Below are 19640 nucleotides of genomic sequence, written 5' to 3'. Positions count from 1 at the left end.
ACATACAGTACATAAGTACTGTATTTGTTTATTATGACAATAAATCCTCAAGATGGCATTTACATTATTAACATTCTTTCTGTGAGAGGGATCCACAGATAGAAAGACTTGTGACTTTGTATATTGTGGCTAAATATTGCCATCTAGTGTATTTGTTGAGCTTTCAGTAAATGATACCAGGGTACCCGCAAGTTATTAAAAGTATTAAAAAGGCATTGAATTTAGATTTCCATTAATAAAGGTATTAAAAGTATTAAATTAGCTGTCGTAAGTCTGGAATTTTTTCACCATGGTTTTAATTTTCAAGAACATCTCAGTGCAACCTAAATTATATCCTTGACATTTTTTTTTTTTTTTTAAATCCATAACGAAGATGACGCGTAGAATTTTTCCGATGCACTGCACCTCTTGCGTGCACGCCGTTAACATCAACATCACAACAGCAGGCAATTGCACAGTACCAGGCCCGGAGTGGCTAATCGGGAGAACCGGGACAGTTCCTGGTGGGCCAGCCTGACGTTTGGGTCGGTCGTAGTACACATTTTTAACGAAGCTTTCAGTTCAACTATTTACTAACGGCATCACGCAACCCCACTTTGCGCGATAAATTGTGGCCCTTCTAGCATTCTGTAGTTTGAAATTCGATACCCCGCAACAGGCTCCCTCCCATTCGAGAGTCTCATTCTCCACTGTCGCCAGCTCTGCCTCTGGGAAAGAGTATCATGATATCATCCTGTTGACTTGATTCTGGAAAAACTTAATTTTGGGTTTTAATGGCCGAAATGGGGCACGTTGAGGCAGCATGACGAGCGTGAACCCGTCTGGCTGTTGGCGCGACCCATTATCGTTGTTTTGAGCATGTTTGGATAAAAGTACAGCGATAAACCGTAAATGAACATGCAGAATGAAATATTTTTCATGAAAGGACCACTAAAACTTCCACCATGGAGGCTCCAGGCACTATTTTTGGGCACAAAGACTGAGGATTGGGGTGAAATCCACGTTCTCAGGCAAAACATCAGTTGAGCATTTTAACCCAAAACATTGCACTCTGAGGTGGACTGATGAGCTTGAACTACCCTGAAATACACAGGTGTCTGAACTGTATAAGTGCATTGGGAGACAGCCGTTTTGGTGAGTTCAATTATTCTTGCAATCAATCATTCAATCTTTCACATTTAATTGCGGTAATTTTATGTCATGAATAATATGAAAACACTCTTAAGTAATGATATATTACACTACTTTTTTATTTATTTAAACTATATACAGTACGCCCCCAAAGTTTTGAATATCAAGTAAAAGTTGTTTTATTTTGGTAGATTAAACCAACAAAATTGAGTATGTCAATTTGCATGTACCACAAACCAAAAAAAAGTGAATATGATGAAAAGCTTCAGTTTTGTACACACTTGCCACATGTGTAATTCAAAACACTTGCAAAAGGTTCCTCATTCTTTAAAAAGTCAGTCTAATATAAGATAAAATTATAGCTAGTACCCCAAAAATAAAATGGTAACTTCACACAGAACCTGCGCTTGAGCCCTTGATCTCAGAACTGTCAGTAGACATGCTCTTCCTCTGTGCCTCCCTTTTTACAAGTTATTTGGGGAAAATTCACATTTGATTCATCTTTACAAGTGTAAAGGAAAACTATTTTCTTGTTTCTAATGAGGCTTAAATTTCCCGTGCTAAAAGGTGTATTTAGAAATTGAAATAAATAATGTATGCATTTTAAAAAATCGCAAGTTTACTATTGACAGCTTGCGATTAGTCGCGATTTTAAAAAAATTAATCGCTTGACAGCACGATTATTATTACAATATTTTAATAAGGTAGGTCATGACATAAAGATGGCCGGTCTGTGGCACAAAACGTTTTGTTTTAATTGTATCTTCAATAAATGTGCATTCTGTCAAACACACTTAGTAATTGAGGTTAAATTTGATGTTCAGTGCTTTATTTTTTTAATATGATTAAATATCATCTAAATAATGGGTGCGAGAAAAGTATTAATTTTCAGTTGAAATGACATTAAAAAAGGTCTTAAAAGTCTTGAATTTAGATTTATCAATCCTGGGGGGACCCTATATACTGTGGCCATCGCAAATGCATGATGGGAAGTGGAACCATGACTGTGCGTCATGCTACCAATTGATATATCTTCTCTGCGTTGGGAAATAACTTATAGCGTTAAGACAAAGATTAATTGCCACCTTGCTTCCCCACATTGCTTCCCTTGATATTTATATTCATAGGGAGAGGGATTGCAGGGCTTTAGCCAATTAAAAAAATGCTCCAAAGACTGCTAAAATTCACTCTACGCATTTTGTGCTGCCTTTTATCTCTCTATATAGGTAAAACGGCGTCATTACAGATTGAGCGTGACAATAAGGGAGAGGGTCGTACAGCGCATACATTAATTGCATTAAATATTTTAATGTGACACATTTTATAAGAAATTAATTACCGCCGTTATCGGGATATTTTTGATAACCCTACCTTAAGCCTAAAGTAAAGACTCTGGATGAGTGTAACATATTATGTCTGTAACGATAAATACAATTAGAAAACGATTTAATTAAAATATACAGTATATATATATATATATATATATATATATATATATAAGACATGGCCGATATTTTTTTGCCGTTTCCGATACTTTGAAAATGACGTGATCGGACCCGATCGATCGGGACATCTCTAATAATTATACTTTCCTGGACATTAAATTATATAAATAAACACTTCATTTTAAAATTAAGTGCTTTCCACACAGTAAAGGTTGAAAAATGGTAACAATATTCTAAAAAGCAACTGTGTTGCTATACCCATTCTGTGGCCTCTTTCTTTCTTAGATTTGCCGTGGCCTCTTTCTTTCTTAGATTTGCCATCACTCAAAAAGATGTTGCAATTCAACACGAACAAGAGGAATTTGAGTTTGCAGTAATCAACTTTGAGTGCATCTGCCTCACTGACCATCTGACCTCAATTCTCTTCTTTTTCAATCATATAAGTTTCCAAGGTTATTGTATGAGCATACTAACTCCATGAGCTGTTCCTCAACATCTCCTCTGAAACACTAAGTCATTTTTTTGCTTAGCAGGAAGAACATGACATTGATAAACAATGTTTTGAACTTGTGTGAGACCTGACATGAAATATTGTTTAATCACATGCGGACGAATGCGGCAGCAAACCTGTATAAAGTATGGATTGCAGTGGATCAAGCCTGTGTACACCCTGGGGAATCACTGTGTTGATTACAGTTGGGAATCATGTTATCTGATCATGTAGTCTGTCTGTAATGTGAATTTAAGTGATACAGTTTTTCTTTTGAGATTCTGAAAATGGTCCTTGTTTTTCTTTGTCTACTTATGAATATTCAGAAATTTCCTCTACTTCTAGATGTGTTCTGTTTTTGGCAGCATGGCTTTCAAACTGGACTGGTTCCAGAATTAAAAAGCTCTGTAGTCATCAGTTGGCTGGTGTCTGAGGAAAAATATTGTTTGAGGCCTCTTTGGTGCATTGTGGTGAAGAGAGCAAATATTTAAAAAAACTGACTCAAATGTCTGTTTTGCATAACAAGTGTATGTCGAAAACAATCCACGTGCCTGTGTATCCAATGCGTGGGAAAGTTTTGATGGGCTTTACTCCATGAAAGTGACACTGCACCTTAAACAAGAAACCTGTTTTATTCTGACAGTGCCAATTGATGAATTGTATGATTTGTTTTGGACGGACTGTAATTGTGCATTTCTCTCCACATACAAACCAATGACTTCATGACATGATGAGGACACATGGTGCAGTGAAATTTAAATGCCTGAGATGTGCTTTCCGCGCACATCCCCTCAACACACGTGTCTTTTAAGCGTTCATGCATATGCCGGTAGACCAGCACATGTGCATGAGCCTTGTTGTTGTACCCACACACCATGAGTCAGTGAGTGGCGAGGACAGTCACGGAATCTACAAATTCTGAAGGTTATTGCGGACTGTGATGCTTGGCTGCACTACTGGAGTTTGTACAGGGAGTAACTGCAAATCATCATTGTAGTGCAGCCTTAATAGAGTTTGGGGTTATAAAAACATAAAACAATAAAATATTGACAAGCATATCCTACATTAGGATCGATGCTTATTTCATATTACATTAATAAATGTGTAGTGTTGATGACATTAAACTTTTTGCAGCAGGTCTTCAACCTTTATTTTAAAATAACTGCAAATACAGGAAATGGGTTTCCCTGGATGATGTACTAGTTAGGTAGTGCATGAAAACTGAATGCTACCTCTTGTTTCAGGAGTTACTCTAAGGATGGAAAACGACCCTTTCCCATAAGATCTGGGGGGGGAAAGGGTTGAGAAAGCCTTCTCTATGCGGAGAAGTTGAGCCTCTTTTCTCTCCATTTTCTGGCAGCAGAACCTATTGACAAGACCCTTCCGCAGTGTTCTGTTCACTTTCCAGGCTTGGGCAAAACAACCCCCTCTCCCTTTATTTTTATTGTTCGTTGGCACAAATCCTCCATTCACAAACCTCCTCCAGTATTTTCCTCCCACCAATTTCTCCCTCTTGTTTTTTTACCCCTGCTGTTTACCCTCTTCCTCACTTGTACATCGTTCCTACTTCACATTGTACATCGTAAAGAGCTGCTAATGAATGTCATATCAACATTGAAAAAGAGCTTTAATGTGTGACACTGTGAGAGAAGAGAGTCACAGATGCGATATTCTATTAAATCCGTTTAGTATAGACTTGTCTTTAATATAGTCCCTGATCTCAGCTTGGTTTTTAATGAGCTGTTAAATACTCTCGCAGAGCACAGGTATGCTTACTTCTTCGTCATTGATATACGCATTAAATACAAATGTCTGCTCACGATTTACAGTGTTTGATTTATTTAGGCCAGATGTTTTCTCTCTGTACATGACTTATTTTTAACCACTAGGCGACTTTCTGTTTCTTCATCCTCTTCCAACTCATATTTCTTTTGAGGCAGTTTTTGGAAAGTGTTTTTTTTTTTTTTTTTTTTACCTCCCACCATGCTGCAATTTTTTCTGTAAGTGCAAACCTTTTAATGGGCTTCAGTTTTATTTACCACCAGCTCAGTAAATTATCACATTTTGGCAACTGCTATTTTGTCGTTTTGTGTGTTTCTGGTGCATTTTGTTCTGTGGCTTTCAGATTAAGGTTTGTTTGAAGTATCGTATGTAAAAAAAAAAAATTTTTTAAAGACCATTTTGAATCGGCATCTAGTCAAAATCTTCAAATGATGTATTGCTACTTTAAATACGCCTCACGCTGCATTCAGCTACATGATACATTTTATCTGCACTTATAAAAGAGAGCCTCGTTGGTAATTAGAAATGCAATGGCTATATCACAAACCCTCCCAAACCTCCCACCAAATCAGTCATGGAAAACGCCTTAACTAAGTGATACAGGCCTTAACTCAATGACAGACATTTGTTCCTTGTCCAAGAGTTAAACATTATGTGCCACCAGGATGGAGTCTAGTGAGTGGAAAATGTGAGGAACGGCTCAGCAAGACAGTGCTGGTGCAGAGCCAAAAGAGACCGGGGAGAAGTTGGCTGCTAGTGCACTGTTCAGGGAAAAGACAAGTGTTAAGGTTCACATGCAGTATACTATCTGTGTATGACACTCTGGTCTGTGTAGCCACGGTAACAGCTTCCATTACAATACTTAAACCTAATTGTTTTTATTGAAAGATTTGTGACACTGATTTTGGTTTCATATATTTGTGACACTGATTTTGGTTTCATATCTTGTACTGCACCTCATTTCCAGTTGAGGTGTTTACTAAAGAGGCACCGATACCCATAAGCGGATTTTATGGGGGGGGCCTGGTGTCCGAAAAGTGTAATTGCATTTAATTGACTTTCCTATATACTGTATATATAAGTTGAAAAGCAATAAAACTCCAACAAAAATGAAATGAACACAAAAAAAAATTCATAATGGGTCAAAATTCTTTTTCGAGCACCTTAAACGGTCATTTGCTTTGCATATAATTAAAAAAAAAAAAAAAATTTGAAAATTTTTTTGAAAACTATTTTTTTCTTTGATCGAAAATATTTTTTTTTGATTGAAGCAACTTTTTGGGGGGATTGAATGATTTAGACACAAATGTCCTAATCATAATATGGCCCAAACACAAAAAAAGATTGCTTCAATCAAAGAAAACTTTTTCAATGAAAAATTAAGTGTTCAAATGCAAATTTTTCAATCTGAAATATTTTTTCGCATTCAAAAACTTTTTCTATGATTGAATTTTTTTTTTTTTTGATTGAAGTGAATTTCTTTTTTAAAATCTATATTTTTTTGAAGCAACTTATTTTTTGACTGAATAATAAAAACAAAAATGTCCTAGCCAAAATGTGGCCCCAAAACAAATCAACATTACTTCAATCAAAAAAAAAAAAAAAATTTAAGAAAAATAGCTTTCACATGCATTTTTTTTGTTTTTTTTGAGTTTTTTTGAGTTTCAAATTTATTTTTGCATTCAAACACTTTTTTTTTTCTTTTTTTTTTAATTGAGGCGACATTTTTTGGGGTTGAATAATTCAGAACCAAATCTACCTCCATATGGTTCCGCCCAGGGGATACAATTTTTGATTGATTTTTTTACATTGGCACGACACCGGCGGGCGTACCATATTCAATGGATGACAATCTTGCCGAAAAGTATTGCCTAAGAAGCCTGATTTAGATTTCCCCTCAAGAATGATGGGAAACAAAAAAGGCTCATTGTCAACTTATTATTATAAATATTCTTGTAAGTTAATTTCATTGCTGACACTGCGTTTGGGGGTCATCAACATGTTGTGCCCCCCCTGCCCTAAAAGTCAAACTCTGCCTATGCCGATACCAGTATCGGCAGGGTGGGGTCGAGCCAGCCCAAAATGGTGATATCGGCGAGTACCAACAAAAAGGGCACCGATACCATTTACCGGTCCAGTATTATAACACTTGACCTCAGCTTTTTTCCCCTCCTGAGTTTCAACACACTCGGTCTCTGTGTCGTGTGATAAAACGTGATCACTTTGCATGCCAAACAGCTTTAGCTATTGGCCTGCTACAGACCGATGAGAGCGGGCCAAAAGCTGCTCTTAACCAATGACGGGGCAGCTTTTTCATATGGAGGAAAAACAAACCAGGAGAAATGGCGCTGGTCTGGAAATATTTCAGCATAGAAGTTCTGTCCAGTACAATCAATGGCTACATGCAAGATTTGTGGCCTGAAAGTTTCGAGAGGTGGAGTTAAATCAGCCAGTTTCAATACCTCGAACCTGATAAAACATTTGAAAACAAAACATGTGAACGAACACAAAGAGTTTGAGGCTGCAAAAGCAGGACTGCTATCCAGAGGAAGGGAGCTGGACCGGAGCAACAATCTCTGGTCAGTTCACTACATCTACTTTACTTTTATTGTCTTTTACTGAAAGAAATTCCGCAGTAATTTGAGATCCGTTTCCAAAGTAGGGTTGCCACCCTTCAGAAATATAAATGAGGGAAGCCCCGCTCCGGCCCAAAGCTGTATAGGCGACGAAATAAAGGGACATCCCCAAACACCTAAAATGCATAGAAATGTATTTATATATATTCCGTATTGGTGCAATACGGAACGCAACTTTTAATTCCCAATTCGAAACGATTCCTTATTTCAAAGGACGGGTGGCAAGCCTATCCATAAGTCCTGTAGAAGTAAGCTAAGCTAAGTGGCTAAGTGTATGTTGCTGCTGGTGCACAGAGAGGGAGGCTAATAGCGAGACAGGATGCTGAGGTCAATTATTATTACTCATAATTTCATGAAGGTTGCACTGTTTGGCCTTTGAGAGCCAAAACTCAGTGTTTTTAAAAAGTTTCAGTTCATTCATTGTATTTTTACTTTCTTACTGTTGGGCTGTTATTATACATGTTTTAATTTCACAAATTTAGCACTATTTTGGCCTTCGAGAGCCACAGGTTTATTTAACTATTGTCACCCATACCAGGTATGCAATAAAAAGTTAAAAAGAAGTCAATTATATATACAGTGCCCTCCATAATTATTGGCACCCCTGAAAAAGATGTGTTTTTTAGCTTCTAATAATTTTTTTATTCAAATAATATGGGACCTTAATGGAAAAAAAGAGAAAAATCCAACCTTCAATGCAAGTGCATTCATTCAGTGGGGGAAAAATCCCACATAAAGAAAAAAATATTTGACATCAAATAATGTGTGTCACAATTATTAGCACCCCTGGTGTTAATACTTTGTACAACCCCCTTTTGCCAACAAAACAAGGTCTGGGGACTGAGATGGCCATGGGAGGAGCTTGATTTTGTGTCTGGTGAACCATTTCTGTGTAGATTTGGCCATATGTTTAGGGTCATTGTCTTGCTGAAAGACCCAGTGACGACCCATCTTCAGCTTTTGGGCAGAGGGCAACAAATTTTGATTTAAAATGTCCTGGTATTTCAAAGCATTCATGATGCCATGCACCCTAACAAGGTTCCCAGGGCCTTTGGAAGCGAAACAGCCCCACAGCATCACTGACCCACCCCCATACTTCACAGTGGGTATGAGGTGCTTTTCAGCATGCGCATCTTTCGTGGCACGCCAGACCCACTTAGAGTGTTTGTTGCCAAAAAGCTCAATCTTGGTCTCATCTGACCAAAGCACACGGTCCCAGTTGAAGCCTGGGACCGTGTGTATTTTTGTGTGTATGTATATGGCGGAAAACAAAGACAAGACTGAAAAAGCAGTTTCTGCTCTTGCACCCCTCTTTAAAATAAACTGCTGTATTTTAAGCCAAAAGAACGGTTGTGTTTGATAGAACAATCTGTCTATATGCTGCCATAGCAGATTCATGGCACATTAAGCCAACAAACTATTTTTAATTTGTCCGCTTTACCCTGGAAACCCCCGTTTACAGCTATCGCGCAACCGCTTTTGTTTCAACCTAGCCATAAAAACAAGGTAAGTAATCGTATTTATTATTCGAAATGTCTGTAATTTTTAGCTTTGAATCATTAATCTATGTCTAATATTTAGTTTAAAAAAAAAAAAAAGGACTTTAAAAAATTATCCACTCGCATATTTTTAAACTTTTAAACAAATTACGTCACAATGAAAAAATTGGCGTCTGTAAAAAAGTCGCGGATACTGTATCTACCTCATAACTATCGCTTAATTATATTTTTTTTGTTACTGTCCCATTTTCTCCGATATCTTAGATCATAAATAATCGATCCAAACAAAACAAAATAAAAAAGGTTTAAAAGGGTAAATATATGAAAAAGAACATCTCAACCACTTCATGATGTCTGCGATTTCTGCATTGCGACCCTTGTTATATTACCATGTTGCACCCATAAAATTTGCCAAAAATCCGACTGTGGCCATTCACAGCTGTGTCTTAACACTCGGTGATACATGCTACATGGAGTTTTTGGATCGAAAAGAGGTCAGTACGCGAGAATATCTCGTTAAAATCATGGCGTCTTTAATTGTGCTCTCACCTCCAGTTGGGGTTCTGCTGTTTACATTTTTTTTTTCTAAATGCCTTCCTGTTCAAAATTTTTCTTCCCCCAGAAAATTGAGATTCTAAGCTTTCCAATGATGTATCACTCATGCACATTGGACAATTTTGAAATTTGGCCAAATTGGGGGACTCAGAGTGGAACTTCGTCACCTCAATGTTTTCCACCATGTCCTGTATATATATAAATTTCAAATTAAGTAGTATCGTTATGGTATTGGTATCGGCCAATACTGCACAGCCAGGTATCTGTATCGGTGCAACACTACTGTTTACCCTCATACATTGCTAAGCTCATCAGTGAATGCATGTAATTTGCCATTTAGGGACCCAAGGCAAGTCAAAGGTGTTACTAATCAATTAAAAATTCAATATTTAAAAAAAAATAATAATCCGAGCCTAATTTTTATAATCCTTCTTGAAGGTTATTTCAGAAGTGAGTCTTCTTAACACATCATTTCAACCACTTTAATGCTCGCATATTCCTGAAAAGTTCACTCATGTCGTCACTTTAGATGGGTTCGACATCTGAGGGAGCGCTATCTCAACAATGTCACCTTGTTTATGTGAACAGAATTTGTAGCCCTCAGTTACCTCTTACCTCACAAATGTTCTTCGGAATGAATGGATAAATCGTCCTACAGACACATTCTAGAATGTTGTTGAGACTATTAAGAAGAGTGAAAGCTTTTGTAGCTGTATTGGGAATTCTATTTTATCTTCTATTTACACTTCCTGTATTGGCCATGTGTCTCCATTTTCTTAAAGGTATTTAAACTGTACGAGATATATTTTCATTTCTTGCAGCTGGCATCTGAGGATAGTCAAGGATGTTACAGTTGCAGTAAGATGTGCTGCCAAGCAGCAATAATTTAGACAGGTCTTCGGTCACTGCCAGAGGAAAACAAAGCTATTTGAAAACGAAGCACAATTGGCCTCCAGCAATAAACAGCCTGCAGGATGTTTTCCTTCAGCTGAGACCTGGAAGGGCAGCTGGGCTCTCCCTGAACTGCCTTGGACCTGAGTGACAGTGGGGGTGAGAGTCCCTCTGTGGAGTCTGACGAGGTGATACATCACACAGCTAGTACTCACTTGATAGGAAGGCAAGGGCAACGGGAGGACGTTTGAGTGTAGGGCAGGAAAGATGGTTACTAAAATCACACAAGACAAGTCAGGAAGCGGACACTTTTGCTAAGTTTCCTGTTAGGAAGGACATGGAGAGAAGCGGTGTGAACATCAACAACTCATGTTTTAATTTTTGTGTGGACACAGTTGTACTGTTTTTTTTTTTTTTTTCTTTTTACAGAAGGAGCATGAATGTCCTGGAAACTGTTATATGCTCCTTAAGCAAGAAAAAAATTTGTGTGTGTCTGTTTTTCTGGCCAGCGCAAATAAATCTGACATCTGAATGAATCCTTGAATCAGACTCAAGATCAGATTGCCTTTAAGAATTGTTGAAGATAATTTTGGTTTTGTTTTTTAATCAAACATTTGTTCATTATCACTCTTGTTCTATGTGGTGCAGTTTACTCATATGGGAAAGAAGGCTGTGAACACTCACTGAAATTTAAAGGTTAACATTCCCAAGAGACCATTATACTCCATTGTAATGAACAGGGAGCTAAATGTCTATGAGTAGTAGGGTATTGGTCCTTGAAGATGCTGGAGTCTAGGGACTGACAAAGCAGAAATTTGTAGGTGTGAATGTCTGTTTCTTTAATTATTTGATGGTCCCGTTGAGGCTTTGGACCTTTTTGGAGAATATAAAACTTTGATTTCTGATGATCTAGCTGAAATAGCTTGAGCTGCTAATTTAATGCAACAAGTATGGTAAATGGAAAGTCATTAGCACCCTATGTACCTGACTCGGCTCTTGTTAATTTCCAAATAGGATGAACCAAGAACTGAGATTAAAGTAATTCCATTTGTTTCAATAACTTATTTAATTGTTGTCTGTGCTTAAATTTCATATCAGCTTGAAAAATGTTTCCACTAATAAATGTCTAAAATATCTGAAGACACTATCCTAACATTCCTCTTCCATGCTTTTTTTATGTTTTCAGGCACCATGAGACCCGTGCAGAGGAACTTCTATGAACCGTCCTCTGCACCGGGCAAAGGCGTGGTGTGGGAGTGGGAGAACGACAACAGTACTTGGACCCCATATGATATGGAAATCTGTGTGACCATTCAGAATGCCTATGAGAAGCAGCACCCCTGGCTGGATTTGACCTCTCTAGGCTTTAGTTACCTCATTGACTTCAACAGCATGTCTCAAACTAACAAGCAGAGCCAGCGCAAACGCCGCCTTCGGAGGCGTATGGATCTTGCTTATCCACTCATCATGGGTTCCATCCCCAAGTCTCAGTCTTGGCCTGTGGGGGCCAGTTCTGGCCAGCCCTGTTCCTGCCAGCAATGTATTCTGGTAAACAGTACAAGAGCAGCATCAAATGCCATTCTTGCCTCTCAGCGACGGAAGCTCCACGGAGTGGCGGCAGGCAATACCAGTGCGGCGGGAACGCTGACGGCTGTGCGCCAGAGCAACACCTTTGCTGGAACCTCTCTTTGGTCTCCAACGTCATCCACGACTAATAATATGAGTACAGGAGGCGGGCAAGCCAAAGGTGAACAGGTGCAGGTGCCTTTGTCCCCAGCCAACTTTCCTGTGATGTCATCTCATGGCCACAATACCCTCGCCATCAATGGTCAGAACAACCTGAACAGACCTGGCACTCAACGAATCTCCATGGCTACTCCTAGAGGAACTATCCCTCCAGGGTAATGAGCAGTCTCTATTTTTTTGTGTGTGGGTGTGTGTGTGTGTTATCATTGTATTTTTTTTATGCTGATCAGTATTTCTGCAGAAAAGCCTTTGAGTCCAACTAGAAATGCCTCCCATGTATGTATCTGAAATGGTTGCTGCTCCATAATGAGCTTATGTTGGTCCCCAAAGGCAGGAAATAACTGCAGCTCCTTTCTTTTGCTTCGTCTTTGAACTCATTTGTCATTATCACACTGTGTTGTTGCAGCATGGCTTGTGGATACATGTGACGTCATCCACTTTCTGGTTTCATTAGCTGTGTGGTGAGTGGTATGAGCATGAGAGGTAGGTTGTGGTGCATCTGTGTAGACCTCTTAGCCACGGAGGTCAAGCTTCCCAATGGGTGGGGGGGGGGGGGGGGGGGGGGATTAATAATGGATCATGGAAAATGGTGTTTGAGCTGAGTGGTTTGGCTTCAGTGGTCCAGATCATTGAGGAAAATTGATTTTTTTGGTATTATTTTTTAGTTCTTTTTTGTGGGGCGAGTTTTTTTAAACTCTCTCTCGGTATTCCATGAGAATTTGTCCTTGCGACACAGTTACAGCTTTCACCAAGAAGCATACTTTCACCTTATATGCCACTTAAAGGTCACATTATTTATTCACAAGGAAACGGATTCTTTTCTTTAAAAGCGCAATGTACGTACATGTGTACAACAGGAAGGAGAAAATTTATAAGATTTGCGTGGGCTTTCTCACCTAGCACTTTAGTGGAGACTGAGCAAGAAAGCTCTCGAAGAGGCTGGGGTAATGCAAAGTACAAAAATTCTCAGGCGAGTGGCTCAACGTACAGGATGCACGTGGTTTACATACCCCAGCAGCACGCTCTCACGTGTGCGAAAACACAAACCTCACACACACAGTCGCTCACTTGTGGGAGGCAAACAGACATCTAGAAAAAATGTGAGATGTCAGATATTTTTGCAAGTAGATTAAAAAAAAATCATAATTGGCCCATTGTGTAGTGTTTGTATGACTCTTATGCTAGATTATATTTATGAGCAGATTCTTCCTCTCATTAAAACTCCACAAAATTTACCTCTATTTTGGAAGTTGTATTAAGATACTTGTTTGGGCAGATTGTGTTGGTTCAATTGCTAGGTTTCCATTAGAGCTGTCCCAACTAGTCGACGTCATCGATGATGTAAATGTGTCAACGAGCACAACATCGCGTCTAAGGTTAATGGAGGGTAAAAAAAATATATACATGCTTGGAAAGTTGAGAATGTTGGTCGCTCGGTATGCAAGCGGGGAAAGCGGCACAAAGCCAAAAAAGCGAACCAGAGTGGCCAAAACATGATTTATTTTAACGAAACAAAGGAGGGTACACTGTTGTGTCCTGTCTCTTCAATGCCAAGCCTGCATACCAGGCTGCACGTGGGCTGTGAATGAACACCAAAAGCGCAGTCATCCAGTTCTAATTTCGTAAGATGACAGGAGACAACAAGCTGGAAGATCGTAAGTCCATCTAACTAACTAACTAACTAACGACATGTTTTATTTAGGTTGCTTAGTCTGTCACGATATGCAATGAGTCCATTTATCGCACGGTAAATAAAAATGAGGGTGGTAATTTTCACGGCTGCGTTTAATCGCCGCGTGCGTGCATACATTTGTGCGTACGTGTTGATGGCATATGAGACTACAGTTCCTTTCACTGATGTTTATTGGTCATCAACACGTCATAGAATTAAAGTTTAGACATACAAAATAAGGAAACGCATGTACTGTATATTAAACACTGTAAACGTTTGCATTACTACATTGAGGCTAATGGGGGGGGAAAAAGACAACCTACTTTAGTCTGCTATAAAACATTGGCAGTCTTCTCCAAAATGCAAAATTGCGGTTGAAAGGTGACACTTCCAACATGAAAAATCGCTGGTTAACATCATTTGCAAACGAAAAAATGAAGAAAAAAAAATCCATGACTGACACCGCATGCAATGACGAAAAGTACTCTTTTTGCAGAGTTTAAAGCTTACGGTTAGTGGTTTAGCGAACGTACTTCCGGTGAACATTTCAAAATAAAAGAATGTCATGTTTGTCACATAAATAATGATTTCTGGAGTCAATCCCACATACTTCAGAATTCAGATTCTACACTAAGAATAGCTTTAAAATGACACCCTTAATGAAAAATCTGATTGGCAATGAATAATTATTATTATACTAATCTATAGTAGTATATAGTACTATAATATTAATGCTAGATATTTCTTTCAAGAATTGTTTTGAATCATGTTGGAAAGGCAAAGTCGGTGTTCTGAATCTGTTTACATTCCATTCTTTTGCACTAGTTAATGCTGTTGTGATTTATTATATACGTGTTTATTTTTACTTTAATAAAGAATTTAAGTATTCCAAAATGTTTTTGTGAATTAATAGGCGTCACCAAAAATTTCACTGCTAAATTCATTCATTCATTCATTTTCCATGCCGCTTTTAGTTAAAAAAATAATAATAAATTATATTCGTCAACTTATCATAAAAATAGTCTGCTGACTAATCGAGATAAAATTAGTCGTTTAGGACAGCCCTAGTTTCCATGCACAATTATTAGTGGTTTCACCATCGCAATCGCCCGAGATTAATTGGTTTAACAATGGTTACTATTGTATTTGTTGGTTTCAGTAGACGTAGAGTTGAAAATTGAATGTGGGCAAGTCCATACCTGGCAAGTTTTAAATTTAAAATAAGGATTTTTTTTCTTCTTTGCTGTGAGCTGTCCCACCAGCCCAACTAAGCTCCAGTAAACCTTACATTTTATGAGAGAAGTGCAAGATATTTAAAAAAAAAAAAAAAAAAAAACTTGTCAACAGCTACAGCTTATTAATTACAGTAGGTGATCAGATAGGCCTACCTTTGTTGATGTTAAATGCTGTCAACATCACTGTGCCTCATCCTGCTCCTTTTTAGGAATGTAATTATTCATATTTTGGGCAACAGTATCTTCAACTCCGTACCGTAGTAGGGGATGAACAGTCTTCCTTCATGGATCATTTGCTCGGTAACATTCAGTCCAGTGCTCTCCCCAAGTCAATGGCGAACTGTAGACGGACACACGGACTCGTCAGATTGCTCATTTCTTGGACACTATTTGAAGCTGCCAAACAGAGGTGTGACATTTGCTTCCATCAGTACAAGCATATGTAGAAATGTTGTGGCGGCACAATGACTGCTTCACCATGACAACGCACCAATTCACAATGCTGCTAGCCTCCGACAGTTCATGTCTGAAAAGAACATAGCCGTACTGAAGGAAAAATATGGTCAAATAGGATTGAGGGGATGAACACATATTTGAGGGAAGAGAAAGTCCTGATTTGGCAGAGTGTAAGAAATGTCAAGGTGGTTGCATTCATCCCAGTTGACTGAATGGGATCAAAGAAGTGTGCTCAATCAGACAGAAGGGCTGTTTTTGTTCGCAATGAAGACCTGACCAAATGCAACCAAATTATTGTGACTTGAGAATTAAACGTTGAAAATGATAGAGGTGTAGTTAGAAAGGGCTCAACTAGGACGGAACGACTAACTACCTGCAGATGTGCTTATCTAAACCAGACAGACAACTGCTAGTGTGCAATTTTACAAATTGAGTTGCAGTACAATACTTGCAAGAGGCAATGTCTGCTGACTTTGTATGAATAAACAGTGTTAGAAAAGTGTTTACTTGTTTCAGTCTAGCTCATATTCATGAATTTTTATTTTTTTTGCAGCAGTTTTATAATATTTATATTGCATATTTATTATGCAATACTCTCTGGAGCTCATTGTCTGATCTTAATTTCCAGTGGATTGCAAAAGATCAAAACAATCCCTAATTTAAGTTGCTGGCTCTCTGCATTGTATGGTAGTAGCAAGTTTGTACAGTACAGTATATCCACTGAGAACACTAAGGCCCTTTAGGACTCATTCACCCTATTGATGAATGAAATTGATTAGGCCTACTGTTCTCTCTTTGTGGACAACCTATGCACCCATTACTGGTTGGAATAGGCCTGAATACCCATGTTAGACCTAAAATGTATTTAATTGAAGATTTTGACTTGGTTTATTTGAGCAAATAGAAATGTCATGCTGGGATTTGCATTGGTGAGTTCACCATCTTGCAGTCTTGATCAAACACGAATATGTGAAAGCAGTAAAAAGTACTACACCCCTGGAATTAGCTGGAGTTTGCGTTCCCGTGCCACAGTTTGTGGCGTGGGAAGTGAGGTGCTCAGGGTGCTGCAGAACCCCCTGGTGTTGGGGAGTAAAAAGTGTTTTGGTAGATTTTTTTAATGTTAAAAATAAATGAATAAAATATTGAAACTAACGTATTTAACTGTGTGGATTAAATATACAACTTGGAAAAGGTTTTTTTTTTTTTTTTTTTTTTTTTTTTTTTTTTTTTTTTTGTTAACACCACCTTACACCTTGCTTGCGACCGGGTCATGGTGAGTAAGGTGCTTTTGGAACGGAAAAATTAACTATTGAGTGTTTTTTTTTTTTTTGCAAGGGCAGCGACATTTTCTAAAATTAAATTGGAGGCCGAAAATGAAGATGACTGATTGTCCTTGGGTATCTTCAAATAAGAAAGACATGCTTGCATTGTAGCCATATTATTGTTTGTTGTTGCTGTTGAGCTGCCGCCATGCGAAGCGCTGTGGGATATTTATGTGTAATTTATTTTTGTGTTGTGAAAAGGAAGCGTTAAACCGAGGCTTATTGGCCCTTTTAGTTTTCAAATGGTTTTGTCACTACGCTGTCGAGCTGCGGGGATTTGCATTAGAATACACGGGCGCTTTTATTTTCACTACAAAAACTCCAACACACACTGTAGGTGAAATAGAACGCTTTCTTTGTAGTAGCCTAGTAGTGGTACGTAAACTATCCAGCATTCGTGTGTACTGCCATTGTTCACGCCTTTTATGGAGAAAACGTGCAAGCATGAAACATTTGGACCGAAACTGCTGTTTTCGGATGGAACAAACTAAAAAAAGATCCTCAGCACCCCCGCAGTGAGTGACTTCCAGCACCCCTGGCCACAGGACAAAACTTCATCGCCCCCGCCCCTCTGCCCTCTCCTTCTGCTGGCACAGAAAAAGGGGGTCACTCTTACATCAAAGGAGTCAGTTGATGTGGATTTGTGAAAAACCTCTGAGCTGCAAGGGCAAGAGCAGAGCCATTTCAAGCTTTAGTAGCTAGTGTTGGGTGGATGAAGTGATCAGCACATTTGTACATGGAGGCTACATTAATAAAGATTCAATAGCCTCTTCCACAGTCACAAGCTATGAGTTATGGTTGTGCGATGTGTATCTTCATTGAGACTAATGCCACCAAAAACAGAAGAGTCAGCTAGTTACCGTATGAATATACTGTAATTATCGCACATAAATGCTATACACATCAAAGTTGATGGCTGTTTGTTTGAATTGTTTTGCTCACCTTGATTTAAGGCTTTTAATATGTGTAAACACTTGAGTATTGAGTTTTTTGTTTTTTTCCATGCTCTGCCGAATAGGCTTAAATATGCATACAAACGGTCCTCGTCGTCCATGTGTGCAGGGAAGTCACAATTCTCAGTCAGCATAGAGCAGACCCATGCAAATGTGACATTGTCTCTTCGTATCACAAATGCCTCAGTATCTCTGTGTTGATGCACTTACCATATTGGCCCGAATATAAGACAGCCCTGATTATAAGACGACCCTCTCTTTTTCAAGACTCAAGTTTGAAAAAAGACTTTTTGAACACCAAATTAATTTTATACAGAAAATAATTACAGTACATCCGAAACAAATGATTATAACAATATATTTGAGAGAAAAAGCATGCTATTTTGCCTCATTCAAATCTTAATATCTGAACATTTAAATATGTCAACTAAAGTGTAATCACATTCATAAATGAATGGCTTCTAGTTTTTGAAATGTAAATAAACCAATCTATTGTGATACAACAGCAAAATTGCAATAACTGCATTAACCATCAAAGTGAAGTCTTAACTGTAACTGTAGTCTTGAAACAAATCTGAATAAGGAAAAACATTGCAATAAAATAATGCAAACTGGTTAAACTTAAGAGTAGCTGAGATCTGTCATGACAGATCATCGCTTCAATGATATCTGGCGCCATCTCGCGTCGTGAATGGGTATAATGTCTAGACCCCGAATATAAGACGACCACCTCATTTTCAGTCTTATTTCAATGCAAAAACACCGTCTCATATTCGGGCCAATACTGTATATTAACCTGAGTTTTGCTGTTGGTACATGGAGCATAACCAACTGTTATGCTAGCAGTTTGGGGCAATGTTGAAGGGTCATTTTGGAGGGCTTGGGGATCTATTTTAAGATAATTAATACTTTAGCTTTGTTGTTTTTCTCATGGTAGGGTTCCTGCTCTCCCAGTCAAAAACCTAACTGGATCTGGACCAGTACATCCAGCATTAGCAGGTTGGATCAGCTAAAATATTTTGTTAGTGGTGGACGTATTCTAATTCCGGTTACAATAATTATTCAATTTTTCTATGTATTTCTGTTTGTGTGTGTGTTATTACATACGCGTCAGGTATGACCGGTATCCTGATGTGCGCTGTAGGTCTGCCTGTTTGCCTGACCCGAGCACCAAAGCCCATTCTTCACCCGCCGCACATCAGTAAGAGTGATATGAAGCCTGTGCCGGGAGTCAATGGTATGCGACGCAAGACCAAGAAAAAGCACCTGAGGAAAGGTAAGCTGGTCAAAGCAAGAATGCTGGATCAGGAGTTGTGCAGTGCAGGGGAGGTTGGGGCATCCATAGGAGGCAGATTTATGTTTATTCCAAAATCTTCATGCATGCAGGTTAAACAATACAGACCGCAGCCAACAAATTTTTCTACCCATCAGACGGGCTGAAATCGGTTTACAGGGCATTGCCTGAATGAAAGCGGGTCAATGGAAGCCATGGAAAGGAGTCTTTGTCCTAATTGATCAGTGAGGCTTCCATCCCTCGCCTACACTGCAGTTGTCCTCCTAGGCATGCATCCAAGCTCATGTTGCTTATGCCCCTTATATACCCCTTATACCTTTATTTACAGCTACCTTGTGAGATTTTGTCTTAACCTGCGTCACTAACAGCATTGCGCCCAAATTCCCTGGTTGGACTTTACAAAGCAATAGCATGTGCTGAGTTTTATTTTTACATTAAGCAACAACATATTATCATTTATTTATATTTTATTTTAGCAAGGGGAGTGGTGATTGATGCAATTTGAGAAGTACTGATGTTGAAATGTCCATTCT

General features: G+C 38.6%; 1 protein-coding gene across 2 annotated transcripts in view; it reads left to right on the top strand.

The window, feature by feature from the left end:
* LOC130913453 (E3 ubiquitin-protein ligase DTX1) overlaps window positions 1-19640 on the top strand; it is a 60245-nt gene that overhangs the window by 19425 nt on the left and 21180 nt on the right. Inside the window, exons 3-5 of one of the 2 annotated variants that reach the window (XM_057832085.1) lie at window positions 11616-12330; window positions 18751-18812; window positions 18958-19089. In XM_057832085.1, the coding sequence (XP_057688068.1) occupies window positions 11616-12330; window positions 18751-18812; window positions 18958-19089 (909 nt within the window). Of the gene's footprint in view, window positions 1-11615; window positions 12331-18750; window positions 18813-18927; window positions 19090-19640 lie in introns of both variants that reach the window. The other variant, XM_057832084.1, reaches the window with a different exon arrangement.

Source organism: Corythoichthys intestinalis, chromosome 3, assembly GCF_030265065.1.
Source record: "Corythoichthys intestinalis isolate RoL2023-P3 chromosome 3, ASM3026506v1, whole genome shotgun sequence".
Classification (NCBI taxonomy): Eukaryota; Metazoa; Chordata; class Actinopteri; order Syngnathiformes; family Syngnathidae; genus Corythoichthys; species Corythoichthys intestinalis.
The sequence above is the reverse complement of the archived record's forward strand: the minus strand, read 5'-3'. Positions and strand labels throughout refer to the sequence as shown.